The sequence below is a fragment of the Pristis pectinata genome, chromosome 14 (assembly GCF_009764475.1).
Source record: "Pristis pectinata isolate sPriPec2 chromosome 14, sPriPec2.1.pri, whole genome shotgun sequence".
Classification (NCBI taxonomy): domain Eukaryota; kingdom Metazoa; phylum Chordata; class Chondrichthyes; order Rhinopristiformes; family Pristidae; genus Pristis; species Pristis pectinata.
The window spans coordinates 14,370,873-14,397,681 of NC_067418.1; the positions used below are offsets into that span (position 1 = coordinate 14,370,873).

The 26,809-nt window shown below is 38.7% G+C and overlaps 1 protein-coding gene across 4 annotated transcripts in view; it reads left to right on the forward strand.

Annotated features, from left to right (window-relative positions):
• Window positions 1–26,809, forward strand: part of LOC127577901 (protein kinase C-binding protein NELL1-like) — a 626,741-nt gene that overhangs the window by 125,469 nt on the left and 474,463 nt on the right. For all 4 annotated transcript variants that reach the window (XM_052029546.1, XM_052029549.1, XM_052029547.1 and 1 more), the window contains exons 9-10: window positions 2,286–2,388; window positions 21,617–21,690. In XM_052029546.1, coding sequence (XP_051885506.1) covers window positions 2,286–2,388; window positions 21,617–21,690 — 177 coding nt within the window. The remainder of the gene's footprint in view (window positions 1–2,285; window positions 2,389–21,616; window positions 21,691–26,809) is intronic.

Genomic DNA, 26,809 nt, shown 5'->3' on the forward strand with positions numbered 1-26,809 from the left:
TGTGCACCTTGTAGATCAACATGTTCCCGACTTCAGCACCAGTGCATTGCAGAAATATGGAATGCACTGGAGGTAAAGTGCTGATGCATCTGACCTTAAGTTACACCCCTGGACTCAGTGCCAAGTCATCGTTTCTCGTGTGGGCGCCATTCCTTTCAATGAAGTCATTGGTCTGGATAATGGTGGTTAGTGGTTTGTCTTCTTTCCTTCAATTGAAATATGATTGAGCATCAGATACATGTTTTTGGATAAATTTATTATTTTAATTTCTTTGAAATGTTTCCTTTTTTAATTATTTCAGTGTTTCAACAGTTTTGATGATTGTCACTGATCATAGATGTACAGGGTCAGCTGGAAAAATTTTGACAGCTGAAAGGCACGGTAGCGTAGCGGTTAGCACGACACTATTACAGCGCCAGAGATCGGGGTTCTATTCCCGTCGCTGTCTGTAAGGAGGTTGTACGTTCTCCCGTGTCTGCGTGGGTTTCCTCCGGGTGCTCCGGTTTCCTCCCACATTGCAAAGACGTACAGGTAGGTTAATTTGGGTTTAAAATGGGTGGCGCGGACTCGTTGGGCCGGAAGGGCCTGTTACCACGCTGCAAATAAATAAATAATAGATAAATAAAAGTCCATGAGGTGTGGCCTCAGGATCGCTTGTGGACTGCTGCATGTAGGAATGGCTGTAACTGCAAAGCTTTGAGTTGACTGGAGTTGCAGAGCCAAAAGGAACAATGCAGGGGGCAAACCCAAGCCATGGGCTGAGTTGTGCACAATCCAGCCTGTTAACTTTTGTTTTTCACTTCACAGATGCTGCCTGACCTGTTGAGTATTTCCAGATTAACTGCTTTTATTTCTGGCTTCCGGTTCCTTTTATAGCATTGCTGTCAAATTCTGTATTTATTGCAAATCCTTAATTGCCCCTCCACTGAGTGACATGTATGGCCATTTCAGAGTGCAATTAACAGCTAAATATCTGGATTCATATGTGAACCAGTCTGGGTAAAGTTGGCAAAGGTCCTTCCCTGAGGGACAGTGTGAACAAATTGATTTTTAAATGATCTGTTAATTTCATGGTCACCATTATTGATACTAGCTTTTAGTTCAAGATTTAATTAATCAATTGGATTTAAATTCCCCGACTGCTATAAGTTCAAACATATGTCATGCGATATGTGTCCATTAATTTAAGTACTGTGCTGTTGTTTGACCACCTACTCCACACCTTTATGACTTGGGTTTCATGAGGTTGATATGAAACAGTCTGATCTTGTGCCAAAGAAAGCCTTTGATCTTTCTACATGTCTCTCGACACCAAGAGCTACTAGTTTGAAGATTGTTCTTGGATTGGGCTCACCGCCAATGCACCCAGAAGATTGAATTTGAAATGTACAAATTATGCTGCGCTGTCAAGATCCTGAGTAAGACATTACTGTAGCAAACCAAATATCCATTTGGTACAGTTAAAAATCCAAAGCCTGGACATTGGATTTCACTGCTTTTTGGCATGATAATCATGTGCTTTGTTATTGATTAAAATCTTGCCTTCATCTTTTCATTCCTCTGCTAGAATGTCTCTCTGATGTTTAAGATCAAGTGGGCAGAACAGTGGTACAACAATCAGAGCTGTTGCCTCACAGCCCCAGGGACCAGGGTTCAATCCTGACCTTGGGTACTGCCAGTGTGCAGTTTGTACGTTCTCCATTATGACCATGTTTTCCCCCAAGGTGCTCTGCTTTCCTGCCACATCCCAAAGATGTGCCACTAGATTAATTGGCCATTGTAAATGACAAAAGTCAAAAGGGAATTGATGACCATGTGAGAGAGAACAAGTTGCAAGAATACAAGGAAATAAGAGGAGAATGGGATTGATGGAGTTGCTCTACTGGGACCTAGCATGAACTTGATGGGCTGAATGGCCTCCTGCATCAAAGTAAGGAGGCAAACCCTCTGCTGATGGCTTGTCAGTGTACAGTTTGTTTGGCCCAACATGGAAATGATTTTTATCCATGCCCACCCCTCTGCATGAAGTTTTGGTTCGTGCCAACCAGTTTTGAACATTGAGATGAGCTGCAAGGGCAAAGATCCATTTCTAACAATCCCTTCCACACATTTATAGTGGAACAGTTTTCATAAGATTTGATGCTAATTGTGGTTTTCCTTTTGCTTCTCTAGCACAGAGCAGCAGGACGCATCTTATTTAGCTTGTATTACTCTTTGGATAAATTTGCATGAACCATTAAATAATATCATCATTTTCTCATGGGTATCTCTTCTCTCCAATTCAGAATGGAGCCATTGAGTGCAGGCGAGTATCATGCCCTCCTCTAAACTGCCCAGCAGATTTTCGGCCAGTGTATAGACCAGGCAAATGCTGCAAAGAATGTCGACGTAAGTAAAGAAACTACTGGGGCATTTCACATCTATTTCATCAAACTAGGCACAATTCTTAATTTCCGCATTTCATTACAGTTTGTACTAGAAACTCTAATAATAAAGGTACGTAAAATTATCATTAGATTTGAGTACCATCGGACATGTGAATCGTCCATTGAAGATTATGGAGATGATTGGGCAGGACACTGAGTAGAACATCAGTCTCTTGCCTCTTTTGCTCTTGCATTATTTTGCTTTCCCTCCTACTCCCTGCCCTCAAAGGATTGCAAGTTGGCCTCTCACCATGCACCACAGCAAAATTGTTAAGATACTGGGATAGAACTTTCTCCTTATCATCCATGCTAGGGGTGCAGCCGGCAACATCTGTGTATTGTACTCTGCTCTTGAAGTGAGCAGTCGAATTTCAGAAGTGCAGTACGAGGTGCAGGCTGTACTGTATATACACAAGTGACCAAGGTCACTATTTCAGCCCCAAGCTTGTATCTCCTCACAAAAATGTTGACCACCAAACTTACTATGTGTGTGACTGCTTGAGATGACTTTGATTATGCCTGCTGTTTTATATCAGAGTTTTCAGGGTTTTGCTGATGGTAGCAGACGTACACATCGACTGGACATCCAAACCAAGCAACCACGAGGTGGCTGAGTGGACACAGACCCCAAGAGCATGAGGGCAAAAAGTATATGCAATGAATTGGTGGAATTTGTGACAACAGGAAATGGTCATGTTGGGGAATTGGATAGATGGCTAACCCAAGAGATACAGAATACATGATAGGAAAGTGGACGAGTTACTTACAGTTAGCGAGCTGAAGGCTGATCAAACAGGAGAATTGAGATGCATTGGATAGGTTGTTCAAAAAAGGGACCAGGGCAGCATTTGGGATTAACTCAGAGGCTGCGTTAAACTAAGTCGAGTCACTCCTCACTTCATAACTCTGTTGGAGATGGTTCCAGAAATAGAAAGCAGTGTTAATAAATGGTTTCAACTAGTGCAACAGGCAGTGTTACCTGCCTGCATTAACGCATGCTCCTTGACTCAATTCTCCAGGGACTATGTAAGAGATGGATGGAACTCTTTTAGATGTGGTATGTGACCCAAGCGCTTTTAAGGGATAGAAGTGGCTGAACATCCAGCTGATGATTGGAATTGAATTGGTTTATTATTGTCACATATACCGAGGTACAGTGAAGAAACTTATTTTCCATGCCATCCATAAAAATCGTTTCATCACATCAATGCATTGAGGTAGTACAGGGAAAACAACAGAATGCAGAATAAAGTGTTACTGTTACAGAGAAAGTGCAGTGCAAGCAGACAATAAGGTGCAAGGTGACAACAAGGTAGAATGAGGTCAAGATTCCATCTTATCGTACTAGGGGACCATTCAATACTCTGATAGCAACGGGATAGAAGCTGTCCTTGACCCTGGTGCCATTATGATAATCTGAGTAATGCAAATGTTAGTGTAGTTGTATAAGTTGATGTTGCAATTTAAATCAATAGAAAATTTTGAAGATTAGGACAATAAATGAAGCCAATATTAGCCTTCATTCAAGAGGGTTGGAGTTCAGCAGTAGAAAATTGTTGTTAGTATTGCACGGGTACTGGTGAGACCACACCTAGAGTCCAGTGCACAGTTTTGTCCCTTTACCCAAGAAAGGATATTCTGGTATTGAATGCAGTCCAAAAGAGAATCTCCAAGTTACTACCTGAAATGAGAGTATTGTGTTTCACAGCAGCTAAAAAATTAGATCTATATTATTTTAGAAGAATGAGGGGTGATCTTATCGAATCATACAAGATCCTTAGAGGGCATGACAGGATAACTGTTTTGATGTTTTCACAAGTGGACATATCTACAAGATTAGGGGTGGTCATTTAATATTGAGGTGTCCAGGAACTTCTTGCAGGAACTCTTCCCTGGAGTATTGTGGAGATAAGATCATTGGGAGCAGTTGAAGAGGAGGGCGATGATTTTTTTTGATAGATCAGGGAATTGAGGGCTCTGGAGAAACTGTTCAGGAGATGAGGCCTGGGACATATCAACCTCAATGACATTGAATGGGGGCAGGGCTGAGTGGCCTACTCCTGCTCCTATTCACTGATGTTCCACAGTTAAAGGAAGGAGAGGATACAAAATAACAAGGAAACAAAGGTAAAACAAAATATTAGGTTGCTAAAACAATGAAGGTACAAGACTGACATTGTTTTGTATTAGCTTCTAAGAACATTTTTCTAACAATACATAACAAAGTTCTTATGATAGATACTAAAACTGTTCGGGACTAAAATACAGTTGAACAGGAGATTAGATAATGCAGATTGGAAGATTAGTTTTCCAATTTGGTGGGAAGCTAATTATATAACCTCCAACGTCAAATGCATGGAATTTGTTCAATGATGTTGATGGAAGTGAAGCAGATAATGGACCAAAGGGCATGAAAATCAATCATTGCCTCAGGACATTTGCATTTAAGGGGGAGCAGGGAATGCATCTGAAGGAGAAAGAAATGGGGTATGCTGGAAGGATGAGATAAAGCAGGGTGGGAGGAGGCTTGTGCAGAGTATGGACTTGAGTTTTTACTGTTTAAAATTTAAGTGGATGCCAAGTCAGGATACTCAGAGAAACAAGTGATTTTTTTTTTGAGACTGTGACTGTAATTTTCAGGAAACATCTGGGAAGGTTCCAACAGACTGGAAATAAATGTCTTGGGTTGAGATTTGGGTAACAGGAGTGGTCCAGTCGATCAATTGCAAACTTGGTAACCTGACCATACTGAGTCAAAAATAAGAGAAAAGTAGTATACCGGCTACATCGGTCTTGCCGAGAAGATGGCTTTTATTGGGCTACATTTATCCCTTCAAGTCAGACTTTGAGGAGATTTGTAAGGTTGAGGGTGGAATGTGCCGTGAAAACTTAAGTTGTTCCAATTAGCCTTTGATCATTTCACAAACTTTAAATGCCACCTCAGAAACAGTTAATAAGCAGTCCCTGTTCTTAGATCAATGCAAAATATAAGTCACTTTACAAACTCACAATAATGGTTTCATGTGTATATGTGTAAACATACAAATGTCACTATATATTGTGACTCTGTAGTGAAAAATGATTTATGATACATTTCTCTCACTAGGTTTACAAATCTTTTTTCTCCTATATCCTACAAATATTTTATTTAATCAACAGTTCTGTAACAATAGATATTTTCTATTCCTAAACTTGTATTTTTAGGCTTTTAATGACTTTACCTTTCTGTCGACCATCTGAAGTCTGTTTTGAAGTTAGGATCTAAATCTTATAATTCAGAACTTGAAAATTGGTAATATCAGCATTCAATACTACTAAACCCCTCCTTAACTTGGATTCTGATGTTGAATGAAGATCTAATGACCTTTGTCACACATGGTTTCATCAGCAGTTATAGCAGTATGATCACCTATAGCTGATTTGTCATTTGAGGCGTGGATGTGGTTGCAGTAAAAATTTGAATATCCAATGGCCTCAAGGTGCTCTAATCCACTGAGTGAAGCTTGAAGAATAAACACATCCTTTTGGCTTTATGTACCATTAAAGATCTCAGTTGGAAATTAGGGGAGAGAAGGGTTAATTTACTCTAATTTCCTTTCTAGGCTCTGTATGTTGTGTGGTTTTATTAGATTTAAAAAATGTAAAATTATTGCTTTCCAAGTGCAATTATCCTAAGAGCAAAAGAAATGCTGTACCCCACACTATAAGTAGATTTAATCCATTTTAATGTATCCGCTGGTGTGAAACAATTGCATTTTTATCGTAACATAGTCAATCTCTCCACATTATATACTCTATTCCCTTTAAATGAGCTATAATATTTAGTATGGTCACTCCATTTGAAAAGGTGGTAACTGTAGATAAAATTAAGCATTGAATTGGGTAAGTGTAACTGGATGGAACGTCCCTGCAGTGTTTCTTGTCGATCTAGTTACTTCCATAAGCAGCATTTTTAATATCATGCTTAGATGCACAACTTCCATTATTAAATATATTGCTTAAATTAAAAAACTGCCTTCATAGCAGTAATACCACATAGCAACAACTTTTAGGTGGGAATTTAACATATTGAGCGTTCTGTGTTCTTTGTGTCTCATGTGGATATATTGTAGGCAGTTGGTCAGAGAGCAAGACAATAGGTGCATCACTCTGAAAAATCTAATAGTAGACAGGAGGGAGCACCAAAAAGAAATTTTACAGGAAGATCATAAACTTTTTGTCCTTCTACCCAACTCTCCATTATTGTAAATCCATAGGTTTTGATGAAACTGCAACTGAAAATGAATTAGCTTCTGAGTGAATGTGCTTTCATGTGAATGTTTGTATCAATCCTATGTCCATTAACTACCATGAACTCTGCCTGCAGTTCTGCTTTCTGAGCTGTTGCACAGATTTTTCAAAAATAACAGGCCCACAATATTTTGTATGGTCATGTCCTTCAAAGATGGGGGATTGTTTTTTCTTGCCCTCGAAGTCATTACTTACTGAGCACCTAAGTGAGATACACCTGCACTTTGGGTGTAATGCAGTCTTCCTGCACTGCTAACCATTGTATTATTTGTTATGTGCTTTGCTGCTTATTTTTTCTGCATTGCACTTGTGAAAGATCAAAACTTTGGTTCTCATTTCTAAATGGAAACTTCATAATTGTGGATTATTTGGAGCAGAATTGAATCTTCTTTTTCTTTTTGTTCATTCAAAATTCTCTGTTGAAAATAGTTGCTCCAGTTTCTACAAAAAGGGTCCTGCAGTGGAAACGATATTATCTTCCCATCTTTGGATTGTTTTCGCAAATGCACTGTAAAACCAAGTTCTAAGAAGATCTTTGTTTTGCATGTTTTCTGACATTTTAATTGAGCAATTATAGGAAGAAAGGTAGGAGCAAAAGTTGGAAAATTTGCTTGAAAGATCTTGGAATCATGTTGTTCTTGAGTGGAGTACTAGAGGCTTTGGTTGAAGGCATATGCAAATGCACATACTTTTCATCTCCCACTCCATTTCAGCCCAGCCACTATGGTTAACATGCATGCCAAGTTTCAGTCACCTTCTGTCAGCAAAACAAAAAAGAGAATTTAAGGAAAAATCATAACCCTACAAGTCAAAAGGCTCTGGGTTTGATTCCATGACTGTACCAAATTAGTTGATTAGACAGCTTGAGCGTTAGTTGGTGCACACCAGTTCCTCATCTGGCAGTTGGTCAACAGAGCATCACAAAAAATAAAACCATTCAAGGTTGCAACATTAACAATTTGGTGGATGGGAGGGAGAAAGCCTTTTGACAAATAATTTTCTCCCATAGATTAGCTTCACCGTCTTGCCTTCCTACTAAATCAATCAATCTCCTTTCTTTTCAGAAATGTTATATCTAAATGTACTTCTGTTGTCAAGTTCATTGATGCTTTGTTGGTAATTTACGCCAAAGAGTTCCAATATTATCTGGCATCTGGTGACACCTGCATGTTACTCCTCAGGAAACAAGAAAAATCCAGGGTTTCCAATTAAGATTTACTCGGTATTAAATCTTCTTGGACCATAATCTTTAAAAGTAATTGGAACAATTTCATTATTCCTGCAAAACTAAATCTTCAGACCGTGAATTTAAAAATAACCAGCTGTCTTAAAAATGGTATGGGAAGTAAATTGAAAGAATTGCGAGACAGGTTCGAAGCACTATGGTAGTCAAAGGAATCAAAATATCTGAATCTCTCAATGTGAGGGAAAGGATTATAGAGGGACCTTCTCAAAAATATTCCTTCATTGTTATGTTTCAATAAATACATAGTTCGGTCAAGTACATTGTATTTTGTGCTGTTGCAAGTATAATTCTCCAAATCAGCCGCATACATTTCTCAAATAAATTGCAAGATTCAACACTTTTCCCAACACAAGCCAATGTAAATGTGGTGTCATTTTTAACTTGGTGTTTTTTCTGCCTTTCTCTCTGTCAAGTTCCCAAAGTGGGGTGAAAGGGTGCTGGTTGCCCCCTGGTGTTTGTCCAACAACCTATAGTTCGTATGCAAATCTTGACAGTGTAGGAAGCATCACCATGTAACTACCTCTCATTTGATGATTAAGGGCAAATCCAGCAGCATGACCTGGCTAAGCAGTTAGCTGTTTGCAGAGTCAACAGTACGGGATCTGGTTGTGGTGTTTATTACTGTTGTCATGGTTGACATTGGCAAAGACTGGATAAGTTTGCAAACTGTCCTGGGCCAGTTGTGACATAGATGCTCATTAGATAAGTTGGCTAAGTCACTGGATGTATTGCAGGTCAAATGGGTGCATTTAAAAGCTCCGAAGAAATGTAGTGTAATGATTCTTTGTAGTTTTGGGCTACCATTTGTGATGTAAGAACAATTTGGCATTCATAGGACAGAACAATTAAAGAATGTTTGCTTAGCAACTTAGTCCTGATAAGAGGCTTAGATAATTGGATCAGCACATTATACGGATACCAAAATTCATTCTATTGACTTCAGTGGAATGAATATCATGAGGCAGAGTATAATGTGGTAACTTAACTGTAACAAAATCAATGCTACTGATGCAAATGAATTTCCAGGCAGTTTGGTTCAACAAGCCTGTTAGATTGAAAAAGCAATGAGCAATATAACGTGATGGATTTTGACAAAATTACTTTAGCTTTTAAGGGGGTGAATAATCAAAATGAAAAATCTCAGTGGAAGCTGAAAGATATGTACAATGCCATTTACTAATGGTGGGTGAATTTGATTCCATATGTGGCATGTCCATAGTCCCAACAGTGCAAGAAACAGCGTTCAATGTATTTGGTCAATTTTGTCTGCCGTGTTTTCACAGCCTTCAGTCCTGTGTATGATATGCCAATTATATTGTTTTTCTTATAATGACCCTTAGTTAATGTGCATTGCTGGTAGAATTCTTTCCACACATGCACTGTTTTGTTGAGGATGACGGTTTTTAATCTAATTCTGGGCATCCTTGAGTCTTTATACTTTTGCTTAGTTTTATTGTGCTTGTGCATAACCTGCATTTGCTAACAATTTCCATGTCCAAAGGTGTGCTTAGGCATATAAGTTTAGAGGCATGGGAGGGTGTGTACATCACCACTTGGTGTTAAGGGTGAACTTGCATGTGCTTGTCTAATGCCATGCATTTCTTTGAAATGATTATTTGTTGGGAGAATGTGCAGTGGGGAATTATTGGGGGAATGTGCTGCCCCTGCTGTGCTTGTGTCTGCCCTTGCCTTTTAGAATTTTGAAGATACACTAATTTAAAATTAACACATTGACAATTTTGGTGTCTATAATATTTCTCGAACAGAAAATCTGAGCATTTTTACAAAATGCAAGTCTTAAACTGACATCAAATGGAGAAGGTAGCTTTGAATGGGAATTAAAACTACACTGAAGACTTTTGAACTGGGGAGTGTGAAGATAAACAGATGTTGACTGAAATATAGTTGCAATAGTCTTGACTCTGTTTAAGAATGGAAAAGTAATTCTATCCCCCAATTTTCATATTATGTCTGATGGAATTCATAATTTAACATTAGAAGTCTCAGACTTTATCTTCTCCAAATCATCATTGTCAGTGTGACATTGTGCATTTGATGCTCAGAACTTCTTGCAATGCTCTCATTATGACTGTATTAATAAATTACATCAACTTAAAATAAACTTGTTTTGGGCAAATAGCCTTTAGTTCTTTTCGGTATTTGGTCTTGATAATCATTTCAAGTTGGCTTGATGTTGTTTAAATAAAGAATTATTAATGTCCTCCTTTTCTCCATCAAGTCATTCAAAGTATTCTGGACTTTGACACTGTATCCATGCATCATATTTGCTTTTTCAGTGTACACGACTTTAAAATGAATCTGTTCTTCTGAATTCATTTACTTAATTAATCCATATCTTCTGAATGTTTAATAATTCTTGCACCATTTGCTACATAGCTTGGTAGCTCAGTATTGCCTGTATAGTATATACATCTTTTAAAACCACGAGTGATAAGTAATAATGTAATGAAAATCAGATTTTGTCCTGTTAGGTTCAGATCTTTGTAAATGACTAAATATAAGATAATGAAGCTTTGCAATGAATTTTGTGTTGTTAACCAGATTAAGTGGCTGCTTAGGAATTCCACAGCTGCATTACTTTTTTGAACTGCATGTGAATTGGATTCTGCCATTTAATTACCATGAACTATGTTGTCAACAGGTGCTGAGGTGCTTAGATTCCTGTAATGTGTTCTCATTAACATATTGCGGGATGAGCTTCAGGAATAATTTATGTTCATTCATGCTGGTTTAATGGCAGACAGAAAAGTGTATTTTCCAATTCGTGCCACATGTCAAAACAGGCTGGCGGCTGAATGTGAAAACTGTAGGTGGAAAGATATGGCTGTCACAAGCCATTGTACCATTCTTCATTGTTTTGACTGTAAAAATTATACTTTGCTTCTTCAAAAGGACAACAAAGGAAAATATATATATACGACTAAGATTCGGCATTAAAGAAAGATCCTTTAAGATTCTTCACTGAAGCATAAGCCTTCTGGTGGGAGGTGGTTTTCGTTCTCAAAATGTTGTGCTGGAGATGGTGGAAGAAGCATTTTTTTTCGGACATTTCCTTTTGACCTGAAGGAAAATGACAGGAAACCTTTTGAGGACTCCTATCTAGGTCTTTTATATTTATTGTACTTTGTGTGACCATTTGCTTCTGTAAATAGTTTTGTGTTAATAAATTTGTTTGAAAGCTTTAGTGCACATATGTTGGGTCCTGAGTGTGATGTTTCCCTTGAGAGACAGATGTGATAGAAAGACTACTTTTTCTGTATCTTTGTTCTGACTTTCTAAATTATTTTGGCTCTTGTATTGTAGATCACTAAACTGGTGATGTTCGAATATCCACCCTTTCTGTGAATGTACATTGTTGTGTTGTGATCTCTTAAATCCAGTCAAGTTTTTAGGAACATGGAACTGCTAGTGGCCTACTCTGTTATTTCCTCCTTCAGAGCGAATGTGACTGCTTTATCTTTATCTCATCCAGCCACATTAGCTCTGCACCTCTCCATTCTTTTGGCTAGGAAATTTCCATTGACCTTGGATTAATAAAGGAATTATTATTTGAACTGGCAATTATTGCCATTTGTAGGAAGAACACTCCATTTTAAACAAGATATCTCCAAACATTTATCTGGAATAGCTTGGTTCTGGTTCCATAGTTACTTTCAGCTCCCCTGTAGTCAGAAGATGTTTCTCTCTACCATTGTGATCCTTTCCAAAAATTCTTAAAATAAAATGTTTATTCAAAACCCTTGACAACCATCTGTCTTTCAAGGAACTTTCTGTTTAATCCTTGCTGCACGCATTGTGGTGCCAATATTCTTGGGGTGATGTTTGGAAAATGAACAGTAAACTGTATGGGACAATTACTTTCAGTTGCAAGTTTTTCTTTATTATATTTATTTAGCACTTTTCATGTCCCTTAAAAGACTCCTGCAATTATTTTACAGCCAATAAAGTAACTTTTTAAAGTGCTCACCAAGCTCCTGTATACTGCATTGTGATGATGATCAGCTAATTTGTTTAGTAACATTGACTGAGGGATAATTGTTAACCATGACATACCACAGTTCCCCTCTTCAAAGTAATGTGTGCTTAATTCTATTGAGTGGGACCTGAACACTTGACCTTCTGATACAAGGGAAAGAGAGCAGTCAACTGTGCCATAACTGACTCTTGAGATGTGTACTTTTGAGTTGTATATCAATCCATTCATCAGAAATGATGGAACTTCATTTCAGATCTCATTTTGATTAGAAAATAAAGAATCAAAAGTGAATGGGTACTCACAAAATCATTCACTGGAAATATTTGTCTTTGTAGCTCAAAGAGAACTTGAAATTATAAAAAGGCTGTAAGACTAAAAGTTAAGCCAAAATTTCTAAGGAAATTTTAAGTGGTTTTCTCTTGAAGCTGATGTTATTAATTCATACCGGTTTATTGGAATTTTTCTCTTTTCTCTTTTGTAAGTTTCAAGCTGACTTAGTACTTTTTAAATTGACTATGATTTGAATAAAAAGGTTCCTCAGTTCAGTAGAATAGCACAGTGGGATTTCCTGAGATTTGTGAATCAGCCATATGCAATCTGAAATAATCACAGAGCATTAATTAAAAGTACTTCTCAATGTAACCAAGAAAACTTGCAGTGGATCATTGCCTTGTGTTTCTAACAGTTTATCACAATCTTGCTAGACATTCTCAAAAATTGAGAAATCAATGAGTATTCTCCACAAACGCTGCATTAATGTTGTGTTGTTAACTAGTGGTGAACAGTGGTTAAGGATTTCCTTATAGCTGCTCCTAGCCTGCTACTATTGACCACTCTTGTGTTGCCAACTCTGGATATCTCACCCCTCCCCCCACCCCCCCCCCCCCAACAATCTCTCACTTCTAACCTCATCCCAGTCAAAAAAGAGAATTGTATTAACATGGCACCTTTCTAAAGTCCCATTCAGAGCACACCACAGTGCTTTGCAGCTATTGTTACATTGTTTGAAGTGTAGTCAGTGTTGTAATGTAGAAATTCCAACAAACCATTTTCACACAGCAAGATTCCACAAACAGTACTGTGGTTTGCGTGGCATCAGAGCCAAACAGTTAGTGCCGCTGCCCCACAGCTCCAGGAACCAACCTGGGTGCTGCCCTTGTGGAGTTTGTCCATTCTCCATGTGATCACCTGGGTTTCTACTGTGGTTTTCCCAAATCCCAAAGATGTGCTGGTAGGTTAACTGTATTGTTCTGCCATTGTAAATCCTCACTGAGTATCGGTAAGTGGGATGAAGTTGAAGGGTGACGGGGAGATGAGGAGAGGAGGATTGGTTCTGGTGGGATTGCTCTGCTATGGTATGGATCTAATGGGTGGACTGTCCTCTTGTGTCCTAGTAAGTAGTAATCTATTTTAATGATGTTAACTAATGAACAAATATTGGCTAGGGTTCCAATGTAACTCGCTTGCAGCTCATCAGATTTAGCCAATGATATCAGGTAATGAAAGTTTCAATAATATTGTAGTTCGCCTGGTACAACCACTGAAATAGAAATATTATAGGTGAGTTAAATCCCATCCATATGGTGGTAATGGGGTGGAATTGACCTGAAAAGCTTACGAAGAATACTGTAACATGGCACCCCCCCCCCCCACACCTGTCTCAATTGAGCCCTTTTATTTCAAGGAACAGAAGCAAGACTTTGATTTTAAAATAAAATGAGCAACCATGTCCAATGAAATCATTATGACTCCAGTGACGCTTAACTTCCTCCAGTGATACCTGGCCTGATGGCTCACAGGTTTAGAGCCTGTTTTGGTATGATCATTGGGAGTTACAATAGCTCAAGGCTGGATTGATGAAATGATTTAGTGCCCTGATTCATGCCCCAGTTTCTACCTGCTTGAAACTGGCCTGTAGTTAAAATTCCTCCAAATATCCAACAGTTTTATCCTAGCCCCGAACTGAAATTCCACCATTTATTGTGCAATTGCCATATCTGATTTCAGTGCAGCTAATTCTCCTGGCACTGATTCCGTAAACTTTGCTACTCAAAGTTTCACACAGTGTTGTAGATTTTACAAGCTGTGTTAATTTTATCTAGAATCTAGGTCTTGGTAATTAATCTGTATTTTCAGCAAATCTGAGAAATGTCATTGCAAGAAATTGGAGCACTTTCTCTTTTTGGACAAGCTTTGATATTCTGTTTTTTGAAATTAAGGTATGTGATTAATGTGACTTCTGCTTGCCATTAGAGAGAGGGCTGTGGGGCCTGTTGGAAATATTACCTATTGTGGCAAAGGCTTTTAGTGCAATTAATTTTTAAATGTTCCCTGTGCTGCCCACATCAATGTTGATTCCCAAGAGTGGCTTGTTCAGTGATGCTGTGGATTTAATTATTGAAGGTGCATTGGGTGGTATACATGCTTCACTCTCATAATGCGATATACCCATCCATTAGCAAGGTGCCCCTGTTACCTACGGCAGGATATATTACAAATGGAGATCTGGCAGATTGAATCTCCTGTCTCCATCATTGCTCCCATCCAACCACTGCTTGGCAAGTTCAAGCTAACTGGGCTGGGATAACCTGAGCAATAATCTCAACTCCACTTGCCATGTGAAAGTATCCCAAAGAAGGCCAAAGTAAGGTGATAAATGCTGAATGCACCTTACTGCTCTCCAGCTGGTAAGATTAGCACTTTGAAGCATAGAAAGACCATTAGAGGTCACTTTCCCAGGATGCTTAATGGGAACAGGGTAACATGCGTTACAGTTGGTTTACATAAATTGTAATTCGGGAAAATAAAACTTTTTTCACACATGACCCTGATAGAGTTTCAAATAAATATTGTTGCTGTGCAGGCTTCTATTTTGATTTCCAATTTTACTAAATTAAATAATACTTCATATCCTGTAGCACATGAGAAATAGCAAATAGATGAAAATGTCCTCATTCAAAAGGACTTGAATATGATTCTTTTAAAATATTGCTTTCAGGTTAGTATTTCCGTGATAATACTGAACAATCTTTAAATGTTGCCATGGAGATGTTAGCTTGTATTGCCCAAGATGGGGCTAGATTGAGTTCCTGCAAAATGTACCACAGTGTGATTTTGGTGATGGTGATTTCTGACTATCCATTGCATAAAAATAAGAATCTTGGAACCAAGAGTTTCACCCTTATGACCATCAGTACCCAGTGATTACAGTCTTCAAATAAATAAAACTCAAGTTAGACTTTACATTGTTTCAATTATACTTCCTTTCTGTAACTTCCATCAAGTCAAAAATAAAAGCTTATTATAGTCTGATAATGTATTTTTTCTTGTATTCAAAATTAAATAGAAATATCACACCCCAATGACTTCTGTATCCAACTTGTTGATCAAACTCTGTTTGGAGAACATTACAAAGGAGCACACACGGTGCTGAGATGGATGAAGCCTTTTGGTAGGGGTATCAGGGAAGTGGAACAAAGACTAAAGAACAGTTAAGGTGAAACTGAATCATGCATAGAGTAAGTCCTACTCCCATAGCTAACATCCTTTCATTTGACTGGCTGAGTCATTGCAAACAACCAGTAACATTCTTTTGGAATGTGTTGTCAGAACAAATGAATTTCCATATTCATGTCTTAGAAGCATTCACAGCAAACTTTTTAAGATCTAATGGTCTATTTGGAGTTTTATATTGTTGTTTGCTCAGTTTTGATGATGTAAACATGGGAGGTGTGTTTAAAAGTGATTTTAAAGCGATTTCCAGCATTTTATCTTAGCTTCCACTGGGAGATCTCAATATTAATTAATGAGCAAATCTGGGTCCATCCTATGAATGATTCTGCCAGTCTGAATGAACCTTGTAGTGTTGAGGGAGCCTCTAATCCTTGTAACGCATGTGATGTACTCCGACAGAGCCAGGGAAGACATGATGCAAACCTAAACTGCTAGTAACCTTCGAGGAAAAAGTCATTGAGGAAATAGATCATGTGTACCGTGGGACCTGTCCTACTTTCTTCCTTTCGGCAGAGAATAATACTTCCTTCTAATATTGGGTATTGCATTTATGTATAAAATAGAATAATTTATTTTGGTGTGTGTGCAGTAGTGTCACTCAGTAGCCTGTGAGACATTGGAAATCAATACCCTGACCCATGTGAGGTATATCCCTATCACAAATCGAGTTATATATGATCACACATGTAGAAACCGAATGCCTTCTCAGTACAACAGGCAAGACTGGATTTCAATATTATAAGTGATTTAAAAAAACCAAGTAACTTCAATAAACTGTGTTTTGTGATCAAAACAATGTATCTTTCTACTCTACCTAGCTCTTGATTTTAATAGAAAATATAGAAAATAAGCCATGGATGTACTAAAGAGAACTAAACCTAAGCAATCTTTTTGATGGAATAAAAAGGTAGGTTACTAGGCTAACATAACCTATTGTAAATACATAATCTTTGCTCTGGGTGTGATATGATTGCTGAACCAGTTCTATTGGTCAGGACATCTATACTTTGCTAATGCAAAGCAACATGTTGCTTCTGATTGTTGCCAATCCCAACCCTGATTTAATTCCAAGCAATTGGCCTTCTTACCAAATTTAATCACTATGGATGAAATATTAATGTCTGTAAGATCACTGTCAGGACATTGTAGCCCTGAATTTTCCCTGCGCTCAATCAAAGGAAACTACACGTTTATCAATGCTTATTTCAGTTTTATCGCTTGCCGTGATTTATCAAAATGATTAAGGTATCTCCTAATGGAATTGGATTAACACAAACCCACATTTATCAAGAAGTTTATTCTTGTGTTTTCAGTCTCCTTCTCCCTCTGTTCTGCTGTTCTTTCCTTGTACTTTATTGGAGAGACATTTGTATCATAGGGCTTTATTTAATGTGATTCATTGTTTGATTAATATTTTTTATCATATAATTATTCCTTGTCTCATGCACTTGGTCTGACATTTATACATGGAGGTTGTGCATAAATGGTTTAGATCATGGATGAGATTGGAAATTTTGGTTTTGGTGCAAAATGCTACACTTGCCCACTAATTTTAGATGTGTCACTGAAGCTTTTATAATTACTCCCTTTGAATTTAGCATATTATATCTATGACCTATTACAAAGAAGGGGCATTTTACTTCTCTATTTCATGGAACAGCAGAAGTGTGGTCCTAACAATACCTACATTTTATTTCTAAATGCTAAACAACACTATGACTCTTATATCACTAACATTAGCTACCTGAAGATTACAGCACATCATAATTACATTTTTTCCCTTGCACAATTTTCATTTTGCCTCATTACAATCTTTAATGTAGTGGAACATCCCTAGGCATTTCACAGAAGCATTAACCTATAAAGCACGATACCATGTCACATTGGAACAGATGAACGAAAACTTTGCCAAAGAGGTAATTTTGAAAGAGCATCTTAAAGGGTGGTTTAGGGAGGAAAAGTATGACATTTAATTTTGAAATATGGTGTTTGCAGAAGAATCTTCACAGCTCATCAGGCTTTTGCCTGCATCTAGTCAAAATTAGGGTGAGCAGTGTTGGTATTTTCATTACCTTTATTCAATAGGCATACAGATAAACAAAGGGATTTAACATCAGCACAAATACTCCCAAAATAAAGGAATTACTACTTGATATTTTTTATATACAACATTTTTAAAGTGAGTATTAGTTTTGCATTAAATCTCCTCTGCACTGCTTTGTTAACTTGCCTCCTAGCATTCTGCAGGGCTTTGGAAAGCTCTACTCATGCCAAGAAGCTGCAACAGACAGGATTATGCATTGCCGATAGCCATAGAGTTGCAGGGTGCACCTTGTGACCCACACTCTTGTTCAGCATTACTCCATGATGTGAGGAGAGCTTTGTCAACTTTCCTCTTCCAAATTTCCTGTTTCACTGCTGGAATATTATAATTTGTGTCTCTAGTGAATTGCTTTTAATTATGGGATGTTCAGGTACCTCTTCACTATCCTTTTCAAATTAATTGATTTTGCAAAATTAGACACCGTCTAGTGTATCCTTTTATTTGATTACCACAGCTGACTAAGAGGATCTGCTGAGATCATTAACAGATCTGGTGTTTCCTTCCTTTCACCATTATAATGGGGCAATGTTGATAGCTTTCTAAGTAATCACAAAATAAATAAATTCCTTCAATTTAGAGAATTAACTTCAGTTTGCATAGAGATAATGCAGCAAAAACTCTTGTGCAGTGATTCGTCCTCACCAGTATAATTCAAAGAAAATCCAGTCAGGCATATTTTTTATACATGTTAACTGTGTGAAAAAGCAAGCTGTCACTAGAATTGCCAAGGTAGCACTTAGTTAACAGTACATATTGATTGTAAGTGCATGAAAGTAGCATAGAACATCACCATATACTGTCCTTTAATTGCACCTCTTATTACCCAGTAACAGTGATTGTAGACTCCATTCTGAGTGGCAATGTTCATGTGTAATATATTCTGTGTGCATTAACTTGAACACTCAGAGCAGTACTTTTTGTGTTCTTTTCCAATATAAATGTTTCTATTATATTCAGCAATTATTTAATGAATAGTGATATTGTGATTATACTTGTGAGTATTTGGATGTCTTAAATTGGAATTCATACCTGTTGTCTACTGAACAAAAGTGATGAACTGCATTGGCTCACTTTCTCAAGCATAAATTGATCCAGAAAATGAACCATTTCAATGTTATTTATCTTATTCTAAAAGCAGATGCAGTTCTCCACATTTCCCCATTGTTCCCACTTGATCTGAAATTTAGTCCTCAGGTCCTACAATCTCTTTCAATTTCCCATTTATGAATGCATGACAGTGTCTTATCATTTTACCTGTTTTTGGATAATATTGTTAAACAAAATAGTATGTACAACTTATCACAGTTGGAATTAAATGAATGGGATCTTTACATTGATATTTTGTGAATGGAACCCTCACCTGTGATATTCCTTGCAAGCATTATTGACATTCTTCTAAAAATAGTGTGAACTGAAATGTTAGGAAGATTAAATGTGATTAGTTATTGAAAGAATTAAAATGTATGTAGTGCCATCTTTCTCCAAAGAATTAACAAAGCTATTTCACAGTAAATGATTTAGTATGGGGTTGCAATTGGCTTTATTTACAGACAACAAATAAATAATCATTTGGTCAGTTTGGTGATCAAGGGGCACACAATTTTTCCAAGACACCGGGAGAACATTTTTTTTGAATAGTACCATAGAATCCTTTAGATTACCTGAAGATCTGACCAGCAGCATGTTGATTCAATATTTCATCCAATAGATGGTGGAAGTTCATCCAAAACTATTTGCCTTAATTCTGTTACATTGGACAGGGTGACCATTATGCACTACCTCTGAAATTTGGTTCGATTGAATCAATTAAATTCAATTAAAGCCAAATACTAATGCTCTGCAATACTGTGTCCTTGACACAGTGACATGGGATGACCTTTTACCCTGGTAAATCTGAAAATTCTACAGATCCTCTGCACAGACTAAAGTGCCATTGTCAAATCTGTTAAGTTTTGCTGTGCCTTCAAGACCGACATGTCTTCTGCATCAAGCAAACCTGTGTCACTGGAAGTGGGGATTGCAGATCCCTTTATGAGATCACAGAATTGGTTTGGATGAAGGAGCCTCTTTAGCATATTTAATTTTGCCTTTCAGAACCACCTAGAGTGATCTTCTCATTAAAAGTCTGGCCTTTTGTTAGAGCAGTTCTGTAGCCTTATCTCAAACAAATTTCCTCACAACTTGAACAAATTCGTCATTTCCATTTGGATAAAGAACATGTATCCGGCATTGACTAAATTTGCAATTTATAACTCTGAACTCTGAACCATTGTTGATTTATCTCGGCTTATTTGAAAGTATTGCTCTTTCATTTGACTGACTGACTTGCTTACTAAAAGAAGGTCTTTCAGCTCATTGGATCAATGCTGGTTTCCAGCAGAGCAATCCCATCAGTCCCATAGCCCTTCTCCTTATTTCTCTGTAGCCCTACAACTTATTCTCTCTGCCTATCAACTCCCTTTTGATTCATTTGCCACTTACTTACAGTAGCCAAATAACTACCAGAAACGATCATCGCAGTTTTAATCTCAGGCCTCTCTTGCTAGTATTTGAATTCGCATACCAAACCTCTCCATTATTCTACCCTCTTATCTCCTTTAAAATCTTCTTTAAAACCTCTCTCTCAGTAGCCATTTAGGGAGCACATTATAATTCGTTTTGTAAATTTAATGTGAAATGTATTTGGACATTTTACTGTACTAAGACATTTGTATGAAATGCAGGTTATGGCTGTTTCCTTTATTCCATTAAGCACCCTAAAGAAGTCTTGAGGTCTTGTGTTAGTGAGAAGCACTTTATTTTCAATTTCCTTTTGAAAAGGTGACAGAAGGTCCAGGGGTGGGAAACTTCAGTGAAGTTAACGAAAGTTATTTTCACTTGGGTGAACGGTTGGTGGAAAGAGGTTTGAAATTGGCTGCTTGAAAGGCTGGCAGAGGCAATTAAAAGTATTTGGATGACCGTTTCAGAAGCCATAACCTAAAGGCTATGCACCATGAGTTGGGGAGTGGATTAACATACCATTTGATTTTGGCCAGCATGGATATAATGGGCCATGTCACCTTTCTTTGCTGTAAATTTCTATGATTCTGTTACCCTACTGGGTTATTCATCACACCTCGTCCTGGCTATCATTGTTCTTCTCTGTGGCATCTCTTGGGATCAGGAGCCCCTTTATGTCCGAGTGAGCAGGACAAGCTGCAGTGGTACCTGTTTTAACACCCTGAGCATGATCAGCAAGGCGATTATTTTTCCTCCTTTATCTGGTTGTCTTGATTTTTCCCCAGTCACCGTGGATGGCAGGGCAGCCAGAAATAAAATGGCAAACCAAGAGCTTGTTATTTTTGTGTTATCCTGGTGCTTTGGAATTGCCTTGAAATTTAATCCACAATGGTCCCAAATCCCAGGACACCTTAGGACATACTTCAGAACTCTTTCAGGGAATGGTGATATAAATCAAGACTATTATTATTTCAGTCTATTGTCCTGGACCCTAGATAAACAAATAGGTTAAATGACTGCAGATTTGTCTATGTTCTCTGTCAAAGACGTTTCTGAGATAACAAAAAGGTCAGGAGCATAGAAAGATGTCCTTAATGACATAGTGTATTTAGTAATTGTATTTCTCTCCTTCCGCGTGTTTGTCCTCCATTCGCTGCCGGTCATCCCAGCACAACTGAGCAATGCAAGCTACTGTTTAGGAGAAAGATGTTGTGAATGTCCATCAAGACTGTTACTTGAACCCAGGTCATTCATTCAAGGCACAATTGAACAATTTGACCCCTATTTAAACATGACACTGAAAATATAATGCACAGTGTAGATGCTGAGTGTGGGATTGTTTCTTTACAAATTACTTCCTGGAAGACAAAAATTCTTTTTGTTCACATTAACGTTTTGCATTTCATTTTCCTGGACGCTGCCACTAATATACTATGGCAGTAATAATCATATCTGACGGTGTGCCAAAGTAATTATGTACAGTTCTTTTTCTAATCTGACAGATTGCGTATAACAGGATTCTATTATGTTTGGTTCTGCAGCTATATGTCTCTATGGGGGTCAGAAGCTTGCCGAAGGTCAGAGAGCTTTGAAATCCAAGTGCCGTGAATGCAGAGTAAGTGTGACATTGTCTCTTTCTGTGACTTCATTTCTCAAATTACAATCATCTAATTAAAGTGAATCGTGCTTGTTAAAAGTGTGGACAATTAGAAAATATACAATTAATAATGACTGTAAAGAGACACTCATTGTGACCAGTTTTCAGCTCAGTTCCCCAGATACAATATGGCCATATTTAAATAGCTTTCACTTGACACCCACTGGCTATTAAATTCAGTGAAGACCATTCCCTACATCAGGATTAAAAGACAAATGATCATGTTTGCAAGAAAACAGGTTTTCCTTGCTGCTTCCTGGAAAATGTCAGTCCACAGCCCTGATACAGTTAATAGGTAACCAGAATAGTTGCTGTGGAAGCTGATGCCTTTGGCTCCTTAGATGAACCTTGAGCATTTGAGACCCTGTGGTGGGATATGCCCACACCAGCAATCGCTTCAATCTTCACAGCATTTCATGTTCTTGTAACGGATGACTGGAGCAATATTAATCAGTTGACTCTGAAAGTTGAACTAATGCTTGTTCAATGTACCACTAAGATTAGAACTCTGTGCACCAACCAGACAGTTTATCTTCTGTATGGAAGAAGGAATGCTGCAGCATCAAGAGCTTATTCCATATCTAGTGACCCAACTCACCCCAGGTACATACATTTTATAATTCAGCCTACAGTGTCAGTTTTTTCTACAATTTCTGACAGGGCTGTTAAGATTTTGATTTCCATTTTGTGTGTATTTTTTTTTGCTGTGTTTTCCAAAGACTTTTGCAATTACCTTGTTTTGGAAGATGCACTTTGCACTTTCATGGCTACTAAGCCTTAGCTTTCTTTATTCTGATTTGACTGCTAGTTCATATCAATGGTATATTCTTGATTCAAGATTTGTGTTGAAAGAATTGAATCCAGTCCAGGACTTGTTTACATTACACTTTGCATATTCACCAGCTTGGTCTTAAGTGTAGTAAGAGGATTCAGTCCGATAACCTTGTTTCCTGAATGTCAGAACTCGGAGACTTGGAAAGTTGTGGTCTTTTCATTCCAGTCCAAATGAGGAATTGATCAGAGGCAGGAACCATTATGAGTGACCACCATAAATATAATTTTTTAGCTTATTCACTTAAGCAATGTGAACAACACTGGCAAGACTAGCATTTAAGTCCCATTCCTAGATGCCCTTGAGAAGGTGGGAGTGAGCTGTGCCTTGAACCTCTACATTTCTTGCAGTAAGGGTGCTCCTACAGTGCTGTTGAGCAGGGAGTTCCAGGATTTAGACTCGGTGTCAATGAACAAGTGGTACGATATTTCCAAATTCAGGATGCTCAACTCAGCAAAGCACTGTGCTGGCATGATGAGGAAGCTTTAATGACTTAAACTTTTCATTTACAGTGTCACTTCAGTTATTGTATTGTTTGCTATCAGTATCAGAGAAACTGATATGTGTCTTGGTCTGGAGCTCACAAGTGGAAATTCTGGACCTAACCCCACATTAAAGACAACATCTGTGCAGAGAGAAAGAGGTTTGATGTTTCAGGTTCTATCAGACTTATGTTGACAGATATTAAATTAGAATATTACGGCATAGTACTCTTCTTAGGCAATGCCTCAGAATTGAGGATGACTTCTTTCACTATGGTTTTGTGGGTTTGGTGGTGACTGATGAGACCAACATTGGTCCTGCAGTCTTATGCAGAGGATCAGGGGTAGAAGGTGACTACTGGAGGAGGATATGAGCGGTAATAGGTAGATGGTTTGTGAAGTATGTTCCTTCTTCTTACATTGAGTGTCTGTGTGTTTGTAATGCATAGACTTGAGGTTCTTATACCATCCTATATGGTCATGGACCAGAGATTCCCAGGAATGGGTGGGGATGTTCCATTTTATCAAGGTTACAAACACATCCTTTGAATTTTTTCTTTGATAATTCCTTCCTGTGCCAGAGCTCGGAGTAGTGTCTTTATCAGGAGACGGGCAAGTGAATGACATGGCCTACGCAAGGGAGCTGATTGAGTGAAATTTGGGCTTTAATACTGGGGATGTTGGCCTAGGGGAAAATAATGCTTGTCCACCTAGTGAAGTTGGAGAATTCAGGAGAGACCGCATTGGTGGTATTGTTTCAGTGGCCTGAGCACCCTGCGGTAGGTAGTATAGATCTCAGGACTGAGATTCTTGATTCTCAAACACCTTCTGTTCAGTCAATCCATGGTAGTGCTGGCACATTGAACGTGCTGGTGACTTTCATCATCAATGTCTGCTTTTTTTGAATGGTGGGTCCTGAGACATGAGAAGTGGTTCACATTTTCCAGGGTCTCTCACTGAACCTTTCTTATCAGAGGGCATTATTGTCAGTGGGGGCAGGTGACCTTGTGGATTTTGAGTGCAAGACCCATAAAATGAAAATGCTGGGTATACTCAGAAGGCCAGGCTGCCTATGTGGTGAAGAGAAACAGAGACAATGTTTCAGGTTGAAGACCCTTCACCAGAATTGGGAAGGAGGCAAAAGAAACTCTTAGCTGCATCTCATCCATTTCCTGTAGCTCTGATCTCACCCCCTCTCTCTGGGACAGAACAAGGATAGAGTTCCCATGGTCCTCACCTTCCACCCCACCAGCCTCTGCACTCAGATCGTCCTTTACTATTTCTGCCACCTTCAAAGAGATTCCATCACTAGATGCATCTTACCCTCCCTCCCTTTTGAGCATTTTGCAAGGACCGTTCCCTCTGCGACTCCCTGTCCACTCTTCCATACCCACCAACCACCCGCCTTATGGCACTTTCCCTTGCAACTGCAGGTGATGCAACACGTTCTTTCACCTCTTCCCTTCCCACCATCCAAGAACCCAAACAGTCTTTTCAGGTGCAGCAACGATTCACTTGCAATACTTCCTATCTAGTGTACTGCGTTAGGTATTCACAATGTGGTCTCCCCTACACTGGAGAAACCAAAGACAGATTGAGTGACCACCTTGCTGAACACGCGTTTCAGTCTGCAGGGGGATTGCAAGCTTTCTGTTGTCTACCACTTTAATTCTCCATCCCACTCCCACTCCCACTCCTGGTCTGTGGCCTCATTGCAAGCTTGAGGAACAATACTTCATTTTCCGTCTGGGCACATTCCAGTTTTTTGGATTTGGTACTGAATTGTACAACTTCAGGTTACTTGACTTCTTTGCCTGTATCAATTGTTCATCTGTCAAATTGGCCCAGTTTGATTTTTTTTCCTCTTTCGTTTTGCTTCTTTTTTTTGCCCTCTGGGAATTCAGGGCGTGTCCAGCCTGACCTGACAGACACATCTTCCTGTTCTGCATTTTACAACTCCTGCATTCTATTGCCTATGTTCTCACTTTACATCTGCTCCCATTAACTAATTGACCAACTAAGCTTGTTTACAGCTCATCCCCTTGGGCAACCTAGATTACTCTGTCAGAAACATTCCCCCTCTTCCCCCATCCTCTCAGTTTAAAAGGCTTCCATTCTCTCCTTCCCAATTCTGAAGTAGGACCTTGGACCCGAAATGTTAACTCTGTTTCTTTTCCCACAGATGAAGCCTGACTTGCTTAGTGTTTCCAACGTCTCTCATTTTTTTTATTTGGGATTTCCAGCATCTGAAGTTTTATTTTTATTTTCTATCCCCTTGTATGCCTCAGCGAACAAGCTATCAATGGCTTGGATCTTGGCCTCTGATTGCACAAGCATAATCTTCAAACTACAGCTCAACCACTGAGGTTCGGGTGATTCTGGAGTGTAGTCACCCTAGCTTGAACGATCTCCCATTGGTCCTGAAGATGAGCTCTGTTTTTGCCAAAGTTTGTCGGTGGTGGAATGCAACATTACATCAAGAAAGATTGGGAAAGGTTTTGGGGCAATAACACAGCCTTGTTTGTCACCAGTCTTCACTGAGGTTGGCTCTACTTGTAGAACCAATTGTTAGAATCAGGGCTCGCATGCTGTCATGAAGCAAATTTAAAATGGTGATGACTTTCTGTCTGGAGACTTGAAGAATGGCTTAGTACAGTATAAGATTTACTTAGCACTCGTTCAATGAGTTGCAGAGTATTTTACAGCAGGATATAAATAGCTTCAACTCACTTCATTTCCCATGATTTGATTGGAGAAAGTTGCAGAAAACAGTTTGTGGATGTGGGTTGTTCTGATTAAATATTATTGACCTGGACATTAATTTGTTTTTCTCTTTGCTGGTACTGGTCTGGTTTGCTGAGTAATCCCAGCACTTTTGATCCCATTTCAGATTTCCATTGTGTGCAATATTAGGGTCATAGTCAGAAATAGACCCTCCAGCTGACCATGTCCATGCCAATCTTTTTGCCCGTATACACTCATCCCGCGTGCCCGCAATAGGTCCATACCCTTCTGAGTCTTTCCTATTTCTGCCCATCTAAATGTGGTGATCATATCTGACTCCACCTCCTCCTCTGGTAGTGAGTTCCAAGTATCAACCACTCTGTGTATATTTAAAAAAAACACTTTACCCTCAAATCCCCTTTAAAACTCTTCCCTCTCACCTTAAACCAATGTTCTTTTGTTTTTGATACCTCTAGCGTGGGAAATTTATTTTGAGTAGCAGCACTATCTCAGCCTCTTATAATTTTATATCCCTCTATCAGGTCAGTCCTCAGCGTCCTTCGCTTCAGGGTAAACAAACCCAGCCTATCCAATCACTCCCCATAACTAAAGTCCTCCAATCCAGGCAACATCCAGATGAATCTCCTCTGCACTCTCTCCAGCACAACCACATCCTTCCCATGGTGTAGCAAACAGAACTGCACACATTACTTCAAGTGCAGTCTAACCAATGTTCTGTAAAGTTGTGGCATAACATCCCAACTTTTACATTCTGTGCTCTGATCTACAAGGGCAAGCATGCAATAGGCCTTTAATACCACATTATCTAACTGTTTTGCTGCTTTTGGGGAACAATGCAATTGACCTCAAGGTCCCTCTGTTCATCAGCATTCCATCATACTGTATATGTCCTACCCCTATTTGACTTCCCAACTTGCTACTTGTTGGGATTAAATTTCATCTTCCAATGCTCTGCCCAACTTTTCATTTGATCTATATCCTGCTATAGCCTTAGACAACCTTCCTCACTATCCACAAC